At 49.0% G+C, this 15,198-nt stretch overlaps 2 protein-coding genes across 5 annotated transcripts in view; one reads left to right on the top strand and one right to left on the bottom strand.

Moving 5' to 3' along the window:
* Positions 1 to 11,219, bottom strand: part of SMIM15 (small integral membrane protein 15) — a 118,214-nt gene extending 106,995 nt beyond the window's left edge. For 2 of the 4 annotated variants that reach the window (XR_010923938.1, XR_010923939.1), the window contains exons 1-2: positions 11,130 to 11,219; positions 8,861 to 8,920 (exon numbers count right to left, since the gene is read on the bottom strand). The gene's annotated coding sequence lies outside the window, so the exon portion shown is untranslated. Of the gene's footprint in view, positions 1 to 6,461; positions 7,523 to 8,860; positions 9,725 to 11,129 lie in introns of those variants that run through there. The other 2 variants (XR_010923942.1, XR_010923941.1) reach the window with 2 other exon arrangements.
* A 377-nt stretch (positions 11,220 to 11,596) lies between these two features.
* ZSWIM6 (zinc finger SWIM-type containing 6) overlaps positions 11,597 to 15,198 on the top strand; it is a 166,257-nt gene continuing 162,655 nt past the window's right edge. The window contains exon 1 of the mRNA XM_067568992.1: positions 11,597 to 12,155. Coding sequence (XP_067425093.1) covers positions 11,645 to 12,155 — 511 coding nt within the window. The 5' untranslated portion in view covers positions 11,597 to 11,644. The remainder of the gene's footprint in view (positions 12,156 to 15,198) is intronic.

Here is a 15,198-nt window from a genome sequence, read left to right as displayed (position 1 = left end):
TTAGTCTAGTACTGCCATACAGACTGTCATGAAGATAAATAGCTTATTTAACTATGCAATATTTGAGCTTTGTGTAACAAAACCTCTTTAGAAAGATGTCTCCTAGATGATCTTACAGCTTTCTGTACACAGTATATTCTGAAGAGTAAATTTCTATACTGATACTCCCTAGAGTTTGGAGGAGGAAGATAGCTCATGAACTGGACTAATAAAATGCAAACTTGCACTGATTACACTGTCACATTTCAGGGAGGATGGCTGACAGGAATAGGATAAAGTTTGAGGAAGGTTTAGGCTACGTCTTCACTGATGGCGGCAAATTCGCCACCGTCAGATTGATTTCTCTGAATCGACTGAGCGGTCAGTGAAGACCAGCTCAGTTGATCCAGAAATCGACATATTAAGACCACCTTCTCAAGTGGTGTAGCGCTGCGTCGACGGGAATACTGTTCCCACTGGTGCAGAGCAGTGAAGATGGCGCAGAAGAGAAGCAGAGAAGTCGATGGGAATTACGCAAGTTTTTTGCGTAGCTTGCATAACTGTGGTCTGATGCCGAATCTCGGAGGTAAGTGTAGACAAGCCTTTAGTTAGTATTTCACAAGTAAACTACCAAATTGCTTGAAGCTGTTAACACATTTAAAAGTACACAGAAAAAGTACCAAGAAGGAAAGACAATACTTTTAAAAAAAATATATAGAAATTCTTGCAATGAATGTCAAAAACATCTTTTCCATATTGGTGCTAGGAAAACAAAACCCTTCCTTCCTAGAATATTTTTAAACAAAAATATTGCTTTGGCTTTCAGTAGAGAGTGTAATATTTTCAAGCTCAGATCTATGGGAAAGGTCAAAACAAGTTAGGTTAAATCCAGTTTCCTGCCAGGCATAGAACTTCTGCAAATATTCAGAGAACAAACTAAAACTCTGATAGAAAGTGGAATACAGAAATGTCACAATCAAAAATTTTAGTTTCTCAAGCAGATCTAGTGGGTTTAGGCAACTCTTTCAACATGTACAACTTTCTGATTTCATTGCACATTCACTTTACCTGTATTTAGCAATGACTCTTTTCTTAGCTATAGTAAAAGCAGTAGTTAGCTAGGTTACCACACCAGGACAACTTAACAATCCTAGGCTCCTTATAAGGAAAACAGGGTTACTCACCAGTAACTGATGTTCTTCAAGATGTGTTGCTCATGTCCATTCCACTATAGGTGTGTGCACACCTCCGTGCACGGTTCCTGGAACTTTTTTCCCCTTAGCTGATCCCGTAGGGCCAGCTCCGACATCCACTGGAGCCCCGCGCACATGCCGCGGGATATGAGACGCTGCCGGCCCTACGCTCCTTCAGTCCCTTCTTTCTGTCAACTCTGGCAGTGGGAACGGGGGGTGGGTTGTGGAATGGACATGAGCAACACATCTCGAAGAACTTCAGTTACTGGTAAGTAACCTTGTTTTCTTCAAGTGTTTGCTCATGTCCATTCCACTATAGGTGATTAACAGGCAATACCTTGGAGGTGGTCGGAGTTACCGGTGAGCTGCCCTCAGCACCGCTCTGCCGAATCCCGCGTCCTCTCTCACCTGCTGGACAATGGCGTAGTGGGACGTGAAGGTATGCGCCGACGACCGGGTGGCGGCTTTGCAGATGTCCTGCAGGGGCACTCTCTCCAGGAAGGCTGTAGACGAGGCTTGAGCTCTGGTTGAGCGAGCTGTGAGTCTCGAGAGGACCAGGTTGAGATCCCAGGGAGGCACCAGGTCATGGACCTGCGGATAAAGCCTCTCCACCCCCTTGAGGAACATGACCGACATGGGATGAGAGAACAGGGATCTCCCCTCTAGCGGCTGATGGAAGGCCGAAATGGCCTCCAGGTGAACCTTCAGCGAGGCCAGCGCCAAACCCTGGAGATTTAGCTGGAGCAAGTACTCCAGGATCGCCTGTATAAGTGATAGGCTAGGCAGGAAACCCTGGGACTCCGCCCAACAGGTAAACTGTCTCCATTTAGCCCGATATATGACCTGTGTAGAAGGCTTCCTGCTGCCAAGCAGAACTTGTTGGACCTGCACTGAGGAGGCTCTCTCTCCCTCTATCAGCCACAGAGCCTCCAGGCCATGAGGTACAGGGAGTCCAGGTCCTGGTGCAACAGGCGACCATGGTCCTAGGAGAGAAGGTCGTGCCGCCTCAGGAGCTCCAGGGGTGGGGCGATCGAAAGGTCCAGCAGCATGCTGAACCAGTGCTGTCTTGGCCAGGCTGGAGCAATCAGTATAACATCCACCCTGTCCCTCTTTATTTTCAGCAGGACCTTGACCAGGAGCAGAATGGGCGGGAATGCGTACCTGAGGTTCCCTGTCCAGTTGATGAGGAACGCATCGGAAATCGACCTAGTCTTGCGACCCTGGAGCGAGCAGAACCTTGGACACTTCGTGTTCCAGACCCACGTGAACAGGTCCAGTTGGGGAACTTACCACTTCCGGAAGATCATGGCCGCCACCTCTGGGTGTAGCGACCAGTCACGATGGGGTAGAAATGACCTGCTGAGGCGATCCGCCTCATTGTTCCTCACTCCCGGGAGGTGAGAGGCAGTCAAGTGGAAATCGTGCCTCATGGCAAGGTCCCACAGGCCGGTAGCTTCCTCGCAGAGGGCTGAGGAATGTCCCTCCCTCCCCCCTGCCTGTTTATGTAAAACATGGCTGCGGTGTTGTCCGTCAGCACCTGCACCACTCTGCCTGTCAGGAATCGGAGGAACACCTTGCATGCTAGACGAATGGCCCTCGGCTCCTTTCACGTTGATGTGCAGGCACCTATCCTCCTCAGACCAGAGCCCCTGAGTGCCTAGGTTGGCGCTGATGTGGGTTCCCCATCCTATGTCCGAAGCGTCAGAAATTAGGGTGACCAACGAGACCAGTTCCCTGAACCGAACACCCTTCATCACTGCCTGGGGAGTCTGCCACCAGTTTAGGAAGGCTAAGACGGGCGGAGAACTGTGACCACCCAGTCTAATAGGGTCTGCTCGGAACATATACCGAGGTCAACCATGCCTGAAGCAGTCAGCCTCAGGTGAGTTAGTCTCACTACGTACGTGCAGGCCACCATGGGGCCTAACAGCTGTAGGCAGTACCTGGTTGTTGTCGTGGGACATCGGTGCAGCTGGGAGATGATAGAGACCATTGCCTTGAAATGTGGCTGAGGCAGGAAGGCTCTGACCTGGGAAGTGTCCAGGGTAGCCCCAAAGAATTCTATGCATTACACTGGGGTCATTGTGGTCTTCTGTTCGTTTACAAGTAGCCCCAACCTGCAGCACAGAGACCAAGTATGGGTCACGTTGTCCTGTACTTGGGACCTGGACCTGCCTCTGATCAGCCAATCATCCAGGTAAGGAAAAATTTGCACACCTTTTTCATCTCAGGTGGGCAGCCACTACCGCCATACACTTCGTAAACACCCTGGGAGCCAAAGATAGGGCAAAAGGCAGGGCTGTAAACTGGTAGTAGGAGCCAGCCACCATGTAGCAGAGAAAGCGCCTGTGGCTTGGGAGGATAGACACATGGAAGTATGCATCCTTGAGATCAAGGGCGGCATACTAGTCTCCTGGATCCAGGGAAGGGATTATGGAAACTAGGGAGACCATTTGAAATTTGAGCCATTTGACATATTTGTTTAGACGACGCAGGTCTAATATGGGTCTCAGAACCCCCTTTGCCTTGGGGATGAGGAAGTATCTCAAATAGAACCCTTTCCCCCTTCTGCCTTGAGGGACCATTTCCACCGCTCCCAGACTGAGGAGGATGTCCACCTCCTGTAAGAAGAGTTGCTTGTGAGAGGGGTCCCTGAAGAGGGACAGAAGGGGGAGGGTTGTTTGGGGGAGGGGGAGGTAGATAGAAACTGCAGGGCATGGCCCACCAAGACTATCCCAAGGACCCAACGAGCTGAAGAAATGTTTGCCCATTCGGGATAGAAGGGCCTGTTTAGGAAGGCACGGGGTGGATCCAGGAGAGCAGTTGGGGTGCCACCCTGGGGTGCACCATCAAAATTGGCTCCTTTGATTGCCCAACCTCCTGGGTGCCCTTGCTGGGGAGCTGAGGATGAGCTAGGGGGCTTCTTTCACCTTCTAAACCCCCTATTTCTATCCCTATGCCTATAGGGTTGGAAAGAGCCTAGGTGGAAGCCTCAGTTGCTGCTGCGCCTGGGGCCGTGACTGACTCCTGGAAAACTGGGGAGCAAAGCTTGGCCCTGGAGTCCTTCAGACCATGCAACTTCGCATCGGTCTGGTCCGAGAACAGGGCCAACCCATCAAAGGGGAGGTCCTGGATAGGCTGTTGCACCTTCTGGGACAGGCCCGAAGATTCCAGCCACAAGCACCTTCGCATGCAGATGGCGGAGGCTATGGCCCTGCCCGCTGAGTCAGCAGCGTCAGAGGACGTCTGGAGCGCTACTCTAGCTACCGCAGTTCCCTCCTCCATGATAATATTAAAATCTGCCGCCCGCTCCTGGGGCAGGGCCTCGGTGCACTGCCTGAGGGAGTTCCACAGGTTGAAATTATATCTGCCTAGGAGCACCTGATGTTTTTTCTTTTAGGCATGAACATAGGACTTGTATATTAGTACTAAAACTTCCCTTTGTTGGTTGTAGTCATTATTCTAATCTTTTCAGGTCACTTTGCAGTTTGGTTCTGCCCTCCTGAGCATTTTCTCTAACTTAGTGTTGTTATTGTCTACAATACATGCCCCAAAGACAGAAAGGAGTTGTAAAGGTGGTTGATTAATTTCAATAAAGCCTTTGGAATTTAGTCATGGATTGCACTACAGCTAGTAGAAAGTAACACTATCTGAATACTAGAAAGATGCTTCGACATTGACAGACACAACTCAACAGAACACTGTTTTAACGTTATTTTATGAGTTGCTATGAAATGTAGCCTCTGGCTGAATAAACTTACAAAAAGTAGTGAAGGTGGACTTGCTGCTGCTCTTCAATATGTGTTGCTCCCTGTATCTTTTTGGAATATGGGCCTTCTAAAACCTGAACTCTAACAAAAATCCCCCAGGAACTGCTCAGTTAAGGTCTCCCCGCATATTCTCAAAAATATTTGTTAGAAGAAAACAAACCTCAAACTTACAAATGCAGTTAAGGTTCTACAAACATAACACAAACCTCAATCTCTTGACCCAAAGATAAGTTACTTCTAGTGGGGGTTAAATGATTTCTATGGAGCAGTACTGCCAAGGCTAAAGAATTTCATGTTAAGGGGGCAGATTGTTGCTGTAAAGCTACTGGCTGCAATGGGAATGGTACACGGATTCACCACCCCAGAGGGAGGAATTGTACCTGCTGCCTCAGGCATAATGTCAGGAGCACAGCTGCTCCTACATCCTTCCTTCTAAGTGGTGTGGCATGTGCTCTGCACCCCTTCCCTCCTCACACAGTAAGGAAAAGAAATGCAACTCTAAAGCAGCAACATATATAATAGCAGGAATAGATAGCTATTTCTGGACATAATGAAAAGTAGCTGTTCCTGGTAGGTGGCAGATGGATAGACTATGGTTTTCTCCATTCGTTTTTCTATTTGTAGGATTTTTTAAATAGCTTGGGAAATTTTCCAGGTTTAGTTTGAAATAACCTTCATATTTCATAATCTTTCTCACTTGCTGACTGCCTTTGTTTGAAATAGGAAAATTTCTTCCTGGCACATTTGTCACTCTTCTGGTTTTTGAATCTTCATAGTGGAACTAGTTCATTGGACAAATTATTTTCCCCACTGCCATGAGGAGGGTTCTGTTGCAGTGGGTAGCTAATATAAAGCAAAGTGTGAACCATTACCTAAGTTAGATTATCTTGCGGTTTGCATGTGCAGGAGCTAAGGAGAATTATTTGGACTGACTCTGGCCAGATAACTTAAAATCGGTTTTAAAATTTTGCAGCCTATTAATGTACCAAGTACCAAATTATATTTCTCACTTTAGCATTGTAATTTCTTAATTTAGTGTGTTTTTTCTGTTTCATTAAACTAGTGTCTCACAAGCAAATACATCTCTATTGAATTTTATACTATATCCCAAGACACACAAGTGGTTATTTTTCAGCTTTTATCTCTACTAAAAGTGTCAAAGCTTTTTCAAAATTTGGCAAAATGCTTGTGCTGTCTCCCCTAAGAATTTCCTGAAGATTTTCCTCTACAGGTACATTAAAAAGCAATCCATGTCTCCCAGATGTATTGCTTGATGCTCTCAATTTAAGTTTGTTTCTCCTGATCTGAAAATTTGCTGGAGATAGTGTTGTAGTTAACAAAATAGGGACAGATCATGCTGCTGATTATTAGGCAAATTCCCCATTGGTTTGGGGAGTTCTGCTTACTCAGACTAAATTGCAGATTTGTGCAACTTTTGAGCTTTGTTTGGATGACCTTTTTCTTAGTCTCAGTGATTGCATGTGTTAGTTTTACTGAGCTTTGCATACTTTGTAATCTCAAAATGACTCCCCCATTTTAGAAAGTAAATAAATATTCCTAAAAAGTGATTGACTTATTCAGAAGCCAAGTATGCCTTTACACATTAATGGTAGTGAGATAGGAAGGGAATAGAGTGGACAAAAGAACAGCCATCTGGTAGTAACCAGTCCTGCAAGTGTGGAGTTTATAAAATCTACATGTAGGAATCTGCAGTTGTAGGATCAGGGGCTTCCTGCTAATGGTTAACTCCTCCTGCCTGGGAAATGGGTACCCTATTGAGAGCAGCTTCTCCCCAGCAGAAAGTGCAGCATCTGCCACAAGATCATCCTATCTTGACTCAAGTGGAAGTAGATTCCCCTCCCCAAAGTGGGCCAAAATTGCTGGTCTAAAATAGGGGGTATCAATCTTACTCTGGACAGGGCCATTTTTAATAGGCAGAAGGTAAATATTTAGGATGACATGCTTCCCTCAAAGCACAGCTGAATTCCCACTGATGTCAAAGGAAAGTTTGCACAAAGAATAAAGGTAAAATATTATGGTCTTTATGGAATAACTAAAATTTTAGTTATTTGTTCAGTACGTGGTCATCTTCACCATCACTATGAAAAATGCTTTCTTGTAGGCCCACCACTATTTCTCTCTCTTCCTTCCCTATTCTTTTTTCTTTTCTCCCTCTCCCATCTGTCTTTTCTATGCATATCTGTCTCTGTAGCAATGCTCAATTCTCCACCCCTGGTTTTCACTTTCAGCTCCATTTCATTGCTAAAATAAGCAATGAAACAGTTAATGCTTACACATTTAGGCATCTTTAAAAATCTCAGCCAAACAGTGTTTAGGTTCCCAACTCCCATTAAAATTCTAGGGTGTTCAGCATCTAAATCCCTTAGGTTCCTTTGAAAATCTCTGCCTAAAGTGTTCTTAGGCTTTAGAATTAATGTCCAAAGGAGATTAATGGGAGATGTGGCCTTCACACTTCTTTAGAATAGAGGACTCATGCTGTCTGCACACTCATGAAGATCACACTCCATCACTTTACACTCAGATCATATTTAGAAGATATATTCTTCATGCCCCTGAGGACTAGAAAATTAAAAAAAATAAAGCTTAGTATCTATACATAACATGCAGGACACACATGCAGGCATGAGCCAATCCATGGGCTCTGTTTAATTTTAGTCAAACATTTATTTAATTTTACTGCCACTACAATTTGTTCTTGCCATGCTAATTTTTCTATGGCTATCTATATCTATATTTTTTTAATTAAAGCAAGGTTATTTAAAAAGAAATAAAAACATTTGGTATTTGGTGTGTATGTATATATATATATATGTATATATATATAAAAATAAATAAAAATAAACTTTTAGACACTTGCATAACTTAATGTCTTCAGATTTTCCATTGATTGTTTTGACATTTTTTAAAATAAGCAAAAAAGTTTACTTCAGCTGATTGCATTTTACATTGATGGAAAATTCCCCATTTCTGCAGTTTACCCTAACTCAAAATTTTTTGGTTTGTGGAACCAAACTGAAATGTTTCATTGTAAGTGAGTTCAATGTTAATTTGCGTTTGGCTAATCTGCCCTAGTACCTTATGCCCCCCATTCTCCTCCATGTGCTAGACTATCAAGGGCCTACATCTCCCATGCTGCACTGCCCTCTGGTTGAACTGACAGGAGCCTTGCCCTTAGAGGAGAACAGAGACATGAAGCACCTCATCTATACTCCACTGAGACAATCCACAGCAGCTCAGGCAAATGCTGTTCAGTGTTGAACCGAGTCAAAATGAAACATTTCAATTCAAGTGTCCAAGTGTTTTGCTTTGACTGAAGATTTTAAACACAAATTTGATATTGAAATATTGTGAAAGCTTAAATTTTGAATTGTGAAAAGTTTCAATATTTTGACTTTTCATCCTGAGTTGTTATGAAAGAAGTTCAAATATCAGAATTTTCCAGGAGAGAAATTCCAATTTTTGATCAGCTCTAGTGTTTACACATCAGTACTATGAAAAAACTGTACACGTTAGATACAGTTTCTGCCCTTATTTACATCTATGAATCCCCACTGACATTAAGTGAGGTGAGGATAGACTTTGATCTACTAAGTAGGTAGCTGATATCTTTCTGCTACTATTTGTGAATAGCAAATTCCAGTTTTGAGCCTGCTCTTGCACATTATAACACTTGTTCCAGAGAGGTTATTTCATTTGACTAGAGAATACAGTTTTGAACAATTTATTTTAATGAATAGTGGAAGATATTTCACTGTGCGCTATGGGAATTGCAACATTAACATTACACATTAAACCATTTGCTAAAAATTAACCACAGCAGATGGTTAATACCAGTATTTTCATAGATCCTTTTCAACACAGTGCAAACATAATATTTTATGTATCCAATTTACTCACCGTGGGTTCTGGCATCAATCCTTTTCCTTTTAGGGTACCAGAGCTTGACTGCAACTTGGGCTATATGTGAAGAAGGTTTACAGCTGTAACCTAACCTTAATCAGCACAAGTGTGCATCCTGGATTTTGATAGAAAAATGGTTGCAATCTTGATCTCTTAGGCTAAAAGGGTCATGGAACAATATAGGTTCCCATACCAGTCATCAATGAAAGAAACAAGAGCTCTCGTCCAAAATTAGATTATTTAAATCTGATTCTATAATATACATACTCATTCTTCAAAATATAATCCACCTATTTTCCCAGGAAACGCTTTTCCCTCCCTCTTTAACTGTTTTTAAATTAAAATATCTTAAGTGAGGTTACAGGTGTTCTTTTCTCTCTGAATGTGAAAAATGTCTTTAACAGAAACATATCCTCTTCTCTCCCCCAAAACCACTCATCCTGCCTAGAATGCTTTAAGGAAATTCTCGTATATGACTTAGCTACAGCTAAAACCCTCCACAAGCCAATGTGCAATGAGAATTTCTGTAATATGAAACATCATGGAGAATAGTTTTAGGAGTGACTGATATGTGGTAGGTCACTTATGTTTGTACTTACAACATTCCTTTCTGGTCCTTATTAGTGGGTTTTAAGGATTAGAGAGGAAGAACATTCTGTAGGTAACAATTTTGCTTTAGGAAAAAGTTAACCTCTCTAGTTCAAGTCTCTGACATCCTTAATTTGTACATTTATAGGCACACACAACAGCAAGACAAGGATGTGACAGCAGGGTCCCATGTTATACAGGCATAAGGCAAATCTAAGGGAGGAAGGTCAGGTGTGTCTTACAAGGCAGAATCCAGGTCTTTTTATAGTTAGGCTTGTTTTTAAAAAAGGTTATTTTCTCTCCTTGAGAGCGTTTCCCCTCTGGGGCAGATGGGGTGTGTGTGTGTGTGGGGGGGGGGGGGGGGGGGGGGGGGAAGAGGGCTCTCTGTGCTTTGGCACTCAAGGCTGAGGAAAACTGAAAGACTGACCCACTAGCAGCATGTTATGACAATTTTCCTAACTGAGGAGAACCCGTGGAACAGGCAACAGCCGTGGTTTCACCGACCAGGCCACTAGGTCCTGGTCTCGCATTTGTCGTCTTTTGCGTGTAGCTTTTTAAATCATAAGCTAACAGTAGCCTTGCAAGTTTCCTAGGGAGCCTAGGAAAGCGGCCCTACAGTTCCAGCGGAGGCTAGGAAGGGGGAGGGGGACAAAGCTCCCCGGAGGGAATGCTCAGTGTCACAACACCTTCACTCGAATACTTTCAAACAGTAACAACCCGAGCTGCAGCTAGGAATCTGGGTCAAAGCGCACAGCTGTCTCCAGCAAGGTAATTAAGTCCAGGACTCTGCCCCAGACTGGGATTTGCTGCGCATCGGGTCGGTGGTAACGAGCGCGCGTGCTCGGGCTGCAGCACGGTTACTCCGGCGCTCTCGGGGAGCAGCAGACACGCCACCCTCAGCCGCGTACAATAGGGATTGTTCAGCCTCCACGCGCGCGGAGCAGCCTGTGCCTAGCGCGGCCTGGCTTTGTTGAAGCGCGGTTTGTTTTTCCCCTGCTCGTGATGCCACACTGACCCCAGGCCCAGTCCCGTCCGCTGCCGCGCAGGGCAACCAGCGGCAGGAGCCACTCGGCAGACTTCTTCCCACCAGGGAAGGGGGCGGCAGGCGCCTGCCTCAGGTTCACCACAGTCCAGGAGCGTGTCCTGCCGTCCAGGGCGGCCCGGGCTCTGCCCAGCCGCAGCCCGGCCGCGGTGTCTGCGGAGCGGGAGGGCGGCGCTGCCGCCGGGCTCGCAGCCTTAGCACTGACCCGAGCCCGGCTGCGGGGACGGAAAATGTGCAGCCGGGCTGGGCAGGCGGACCCAGCGCGGGTCGCCCCGTATCCTGGCCATAGCTCCAGCACCTCCGCCGCCCCTCTGGCATGTGGCCTCCAGCGCAGGTGCTTCTGGCTGGCGGGTCCGCACACGCTGCGGGACCGCAGCTCCAACGCATTTACCAGCCACCCGCTCGGTCGCGCTGCCCCGGGCGACCTGGGGCTGCCCTCACCTTGCCCTGCGCGGGCAGGCGGGGCTGGTCGCTCCGTTGCGTGCACCTTGCCGCCCCGGACTGGCCAGGGGAGTAGGAGTCAGGCCGGCGGGTGGCTACTGCCGCCGGGAGCCCGGCGGGGAGCTCTGGCTGTCACGGCTCTCAGTGGGCTGGGATATGCGCAGGGAAGCCCAGGTGCACCTCCATTTCCATTACCGTATTTCTCTGATGCGCTCAGTGCCGCTCCTTCTCAGTCCTTCCCCCGCTCCCTTTCCCAGCTGCTGCGGTGACCGGGTTGAGCAGGCCACGACGGCCCCGCCCCCACCATTCCATTCCCTAGATGGTGTCACAGAGGGCGGTGGCGCCTGCCCCGCCTCTTTTCCCACCACGCGCACACCCGGTCCGAGGGGCGGGCCCAGGCTTGTGAATATGACATCGCCAGGCGAGGCCCCACCCATTTTCGCAAACAAGATCTCCTCGGCTGCGATCCCCCGCCCCCCACCGCTGGTGAGGAGCTGAGCACAGGGCCGAAGCCGGGCCCGTTCTATTTATGTTTGTAGGCGCTGATTTGCATAACCCCGCCCTGTGCTGGGCGAGGCAGCAGGCACCGCCCCCTTGCCCATAGATGGCGGCGATGGGCGGGGCCGCCATTCCGCCTGTCGGTCGCTCTCTTCCTGGTGCCGTTTATAGGGTACAGCCACTTCCGCTGTCTGCTTAGAAGCGGCGCGATCATGGCGGAGCGCGGTCAGCTCCCTCCCCCCGCTAAGCGCCTCTGCTGCAGACCTGGCTACGGCTCGGGGTGCAGGCCGGGCCAGCGTGCGGGCGGCGGCGGACCTGGCAGCGGGGCGCTCTGTGCCGGACCCTCCTCCGCGGCCGCCGCTGCCGCCGCCCTGGGGCTGCTGCCGCTCGGCAAGACTCAGAGCCCCGAGTCCCTGCTGGACATCGCGGCTCGCAAGGTGGCGGAGAAGTGGCCCTTCCAGCGGGTGGAGGAACGGTTCGAGCGGATCCCGGAGCCGGTGCAGCGCAGGATCGTGTACTGGTCCTTCCCCCGCAGCGAGAGGGAGATCTGCATGTACTCCTCCTTCAACACCGGCGCCGAGGACCCCGCCGCCCCCGGGGGGGCTGTTGCCAGCGCCGCCCCCGGCGGGGCCGCAGACACCGCCGCCGACGAGAACCGCCTGCCCTTCCGCAGGGGCATCGCTCTGCTCGACGGCGGCTGCGTCGATAATGTCCTGCAAGTCGGTGAGTCAGTCACCGGGGAGCGCTCCGGGAGCCGAGCTGGTCATCCGGAGCCTGGCGCCGCCTAATCCGGGCCGCAGCCCCCCTTCCGCACCGCTGTAATCCGGCCCAGCGGTGTCCTCCGGGCCCCTCGCTAGCCTGTCACCCACCTGTAATCCCTGCCCAGGCCACAGCGCCCCTCCGTCGTTATTGCCCTCGCTCAGCACCCTGGCCCCACAGCCAGCCCTCGCACCTCTTCACCTCTGCTGTCCTCTGACCTAACCTAGGCAGCTGGCGCCTCGTCCCCCGCAGCCCCCCACAGCACGGGCCTGCAGCCCTCCTCTCCCCCCGTGCCCCCACCAATTCACTTCCTACCACCCCTACACTTCCACCCAGTGATCCGGGCCTTGTGATTTCCTCTCTCCGCCCCCTCCCTCCCCCCCCCCCTCTCTCTCTCTCTCTCTCTCTCTCACACTCACACACACACACACACACACACACACTGTATGTATGACTCCTTCACGCCTCTCCTCGGCATCCAAGGCTAGGTTACGGGCTGCTTCTGTCTGCCTGGCAACTGCCCTTCAAATCTGCCGTCTCTTCCCATTGATCTAACCCACCTAACGCCTGTTTACTCTCCACCCCTGGCAAATAAAGCGCTTCCCGGTCCCGTCCCGTCCCTTTAACTCTCTTCACACTCCTCCCCCCGCCAGTCCCCACTCCCACCAGTAATCCCCACCGTGTAATCCCACCTCACTCTGTCCCCTCCCTCCTCGCACCTCCCACCCTCCGTAATCCGGGTCATCGTCATCAGACCCTGGGCCACAATAGAGGAGATGCCTCCTCTGCCCCAAAGAGCGGGGGGCGAGGAAATGAACCAGCAGAAGAAGCCCCCGTGAGGGAGGGAGGGGGCAGGGGCAGGAATCGGTTCCCTAAGAACCCCAGGAGCGAATGTGCGCGGAGAGATTCGGGTCTCTGAACAAAGGCACTTGTAGGAGAGCAGCAGCCGCGACGCACGGGCGGGTTGGGATCTGCAGCAGACATTGCAACCTCAGCCTGGGGCTGCCGTTGAATCACCTCCCGGTTGGTTTCGGAGGTGGCTTTGTGGGGTGTGTTGCGGGGGGGGCGGCGGGGGGAACTGGAGAGTAAAGCTGCCAGATAACGGATCCAACTCGGGCTGCCAGGGCGGAAGCGGGGGAGCTGCTGTGTAGGGAGGCGGCGGTACATGGGGTGCTGCCAGTTGCTTGGGATGGAGCTGTGCTCCTCGCTTCATGACAACAGCAAAAGAGGGAAGTGCTGTTCTTGCTTCTCCTGGAACAATACTCCCCCCACCCCACCCCCGCTGCTGCGCCTGCTGCTGCTCTTCACCCTCTCCAGGAGATAGATCTCTATATTTAACTCCTCCCTTCCTAATTTAAAAGGCTCTGGAGGTGGGTCCCCTCCTCCCTTCGAAGGGATGAAGGGAGGAGGAAGAGGAGCTCTGTGTTGGGGGGAGGGGTTAATCCCATCAATAAGAGTGCTGGAGGAGCTACACGGCTGGCTCACATTTTCCTGTGGGTCTTGGGCACAACAAGGGAAGGCAGGTTATAGGCTTTCCATCTTTCTTGTGTTGAATGGCTTACTCTGAGGGGAGAGGATGAACCTCCCCAACCACCATCACAAACTGGGTGGGGGGAGGCGGCTTTACAGACCTAGCAATCCAGGCCCCGCTGCAGTGCGAAAGAACAGGCAGATGGGTCATAATTTCCCTAATAAAACTTACGTGCAGGGTGATGTTTTCTTCTGCTGGAGCTCTCATTTTGTTGTCTTTAGCTGCCTGTATTTGCCACTTGCACATCTCGAATCGCCGTGACGCAATTCCCTTGGTGGAGGCGAAGGAAGATCTGGCACTTTGTTCTCATTTTCATGTTTATTTGTGTCCTTTTCAGTTTTCTTCCAGCCCCCGAAAAGGGGAAGCCAAACAAAAGAGTCTCTTTATTTCTTTTCACTGCCTGCAAAATAGTGAAGATTTGACAAAGGGGAAGAAGGACTGATGACTTAAAGCTGCACAATTCCATTTTACCTCAGACTTGCATAATCTTCCCCAATATGCAGTTTAAGCCTGAGCTTTTCTCTTCCCTGTCAAGCTATCAGTTTTTGAGCATGGACGTGATGATATTTTTAAATGGACTGAAACCAACAGCACGACAGTTCACAACTCCCTCTCCTCTCCCACTCCTTCCAAAACACTTAAACAAAAATGGTTCAGCTTTTCCTTTTATTTGTCTTATTTTCAAAGATTTGAGGGTGTGGAGTTTCTGGGCCCAAAGGTTCAGTGGATTTTAAGGTCTGTTGCATAGTTTTGGTTCTGATGTAATTTTGCTTCACTGCCACCCTTCAAGAGAACTCAGAGTTGTTTTAATTCTGTCTGCAGTTAATTTGAATTCGAATACAATCTACAAATGTGATGTTTGCATGGTCATGTATTTTTCCAAAGGCAGACACTGTTGCTTTTTCTGTAGGCTTAATGCCCTTCCCTTCTGCGGGGGAGGGAGGAGAGGGGGTTCAGCATTGAGACTTAATTAGATTTTTTTTAAAAAGTTTCATCTTCCTTTTGGCTTTCTGTCTTTCTAAAGGATTGAGGCACATGTATGGTTCCTCACTGGTGGCAAAACCAGAACTCTGTCTTTTTTTGGTTTGGTTGGCAGTGCTGAGAATTTTTTTCTCTTGCCTGTGCTTGATTCTGCTTGCATGCTATGAGGAATGACAGGAGTGCACATAGGGAGGGTTTCTTGGCTGATTACATTTAAGCCAGGAATTCACTGTGAAAATAAAGCCAAGGGGCGATAAATAAAAGATGCAATCTTCTCTTGGAGACAGACACCCAGCATGGGCTTTGCTTTGCTTGTTTTCAGCAGTAGAAGAGGTCTCAGTGAGTAGTTGTGAAGGGTGGGGGGAAGTAACTTTTTGTATAGCCTCAAAAGGGGAGGGGCATTGAGCAATGTTGGGGGGTCGGTGTGAAGAAAGAAAATATACATAAATACAATTTAACTTTTGACTGCTGCTCCTGGAACACTTAAACACCTTT

The sequence above is a fragment of the Emydura macquarii genome, unplaced genomic scaffold (assembly GCF_026122565.2).
Source record: "Emydura macquarii macquarii isolate MOO-44397 ecotype Brisbane River unplaced genomic scaffold, CSIRO-AGI_Emac_v2 contig_2897, whole genome shotgun sequence".
Classification (NCBI taxonomy): domain Eukaryota; kingdom Metazoa; phylum Chordata; order Testudines; family Chelidae; genus Emydura; species Emydura macquarii.
The sequence above is the reverse complement of the archived record's forward strand: the minus strand, read 5'-3'. Positions and strand labels throughout refer to the sequence as shown.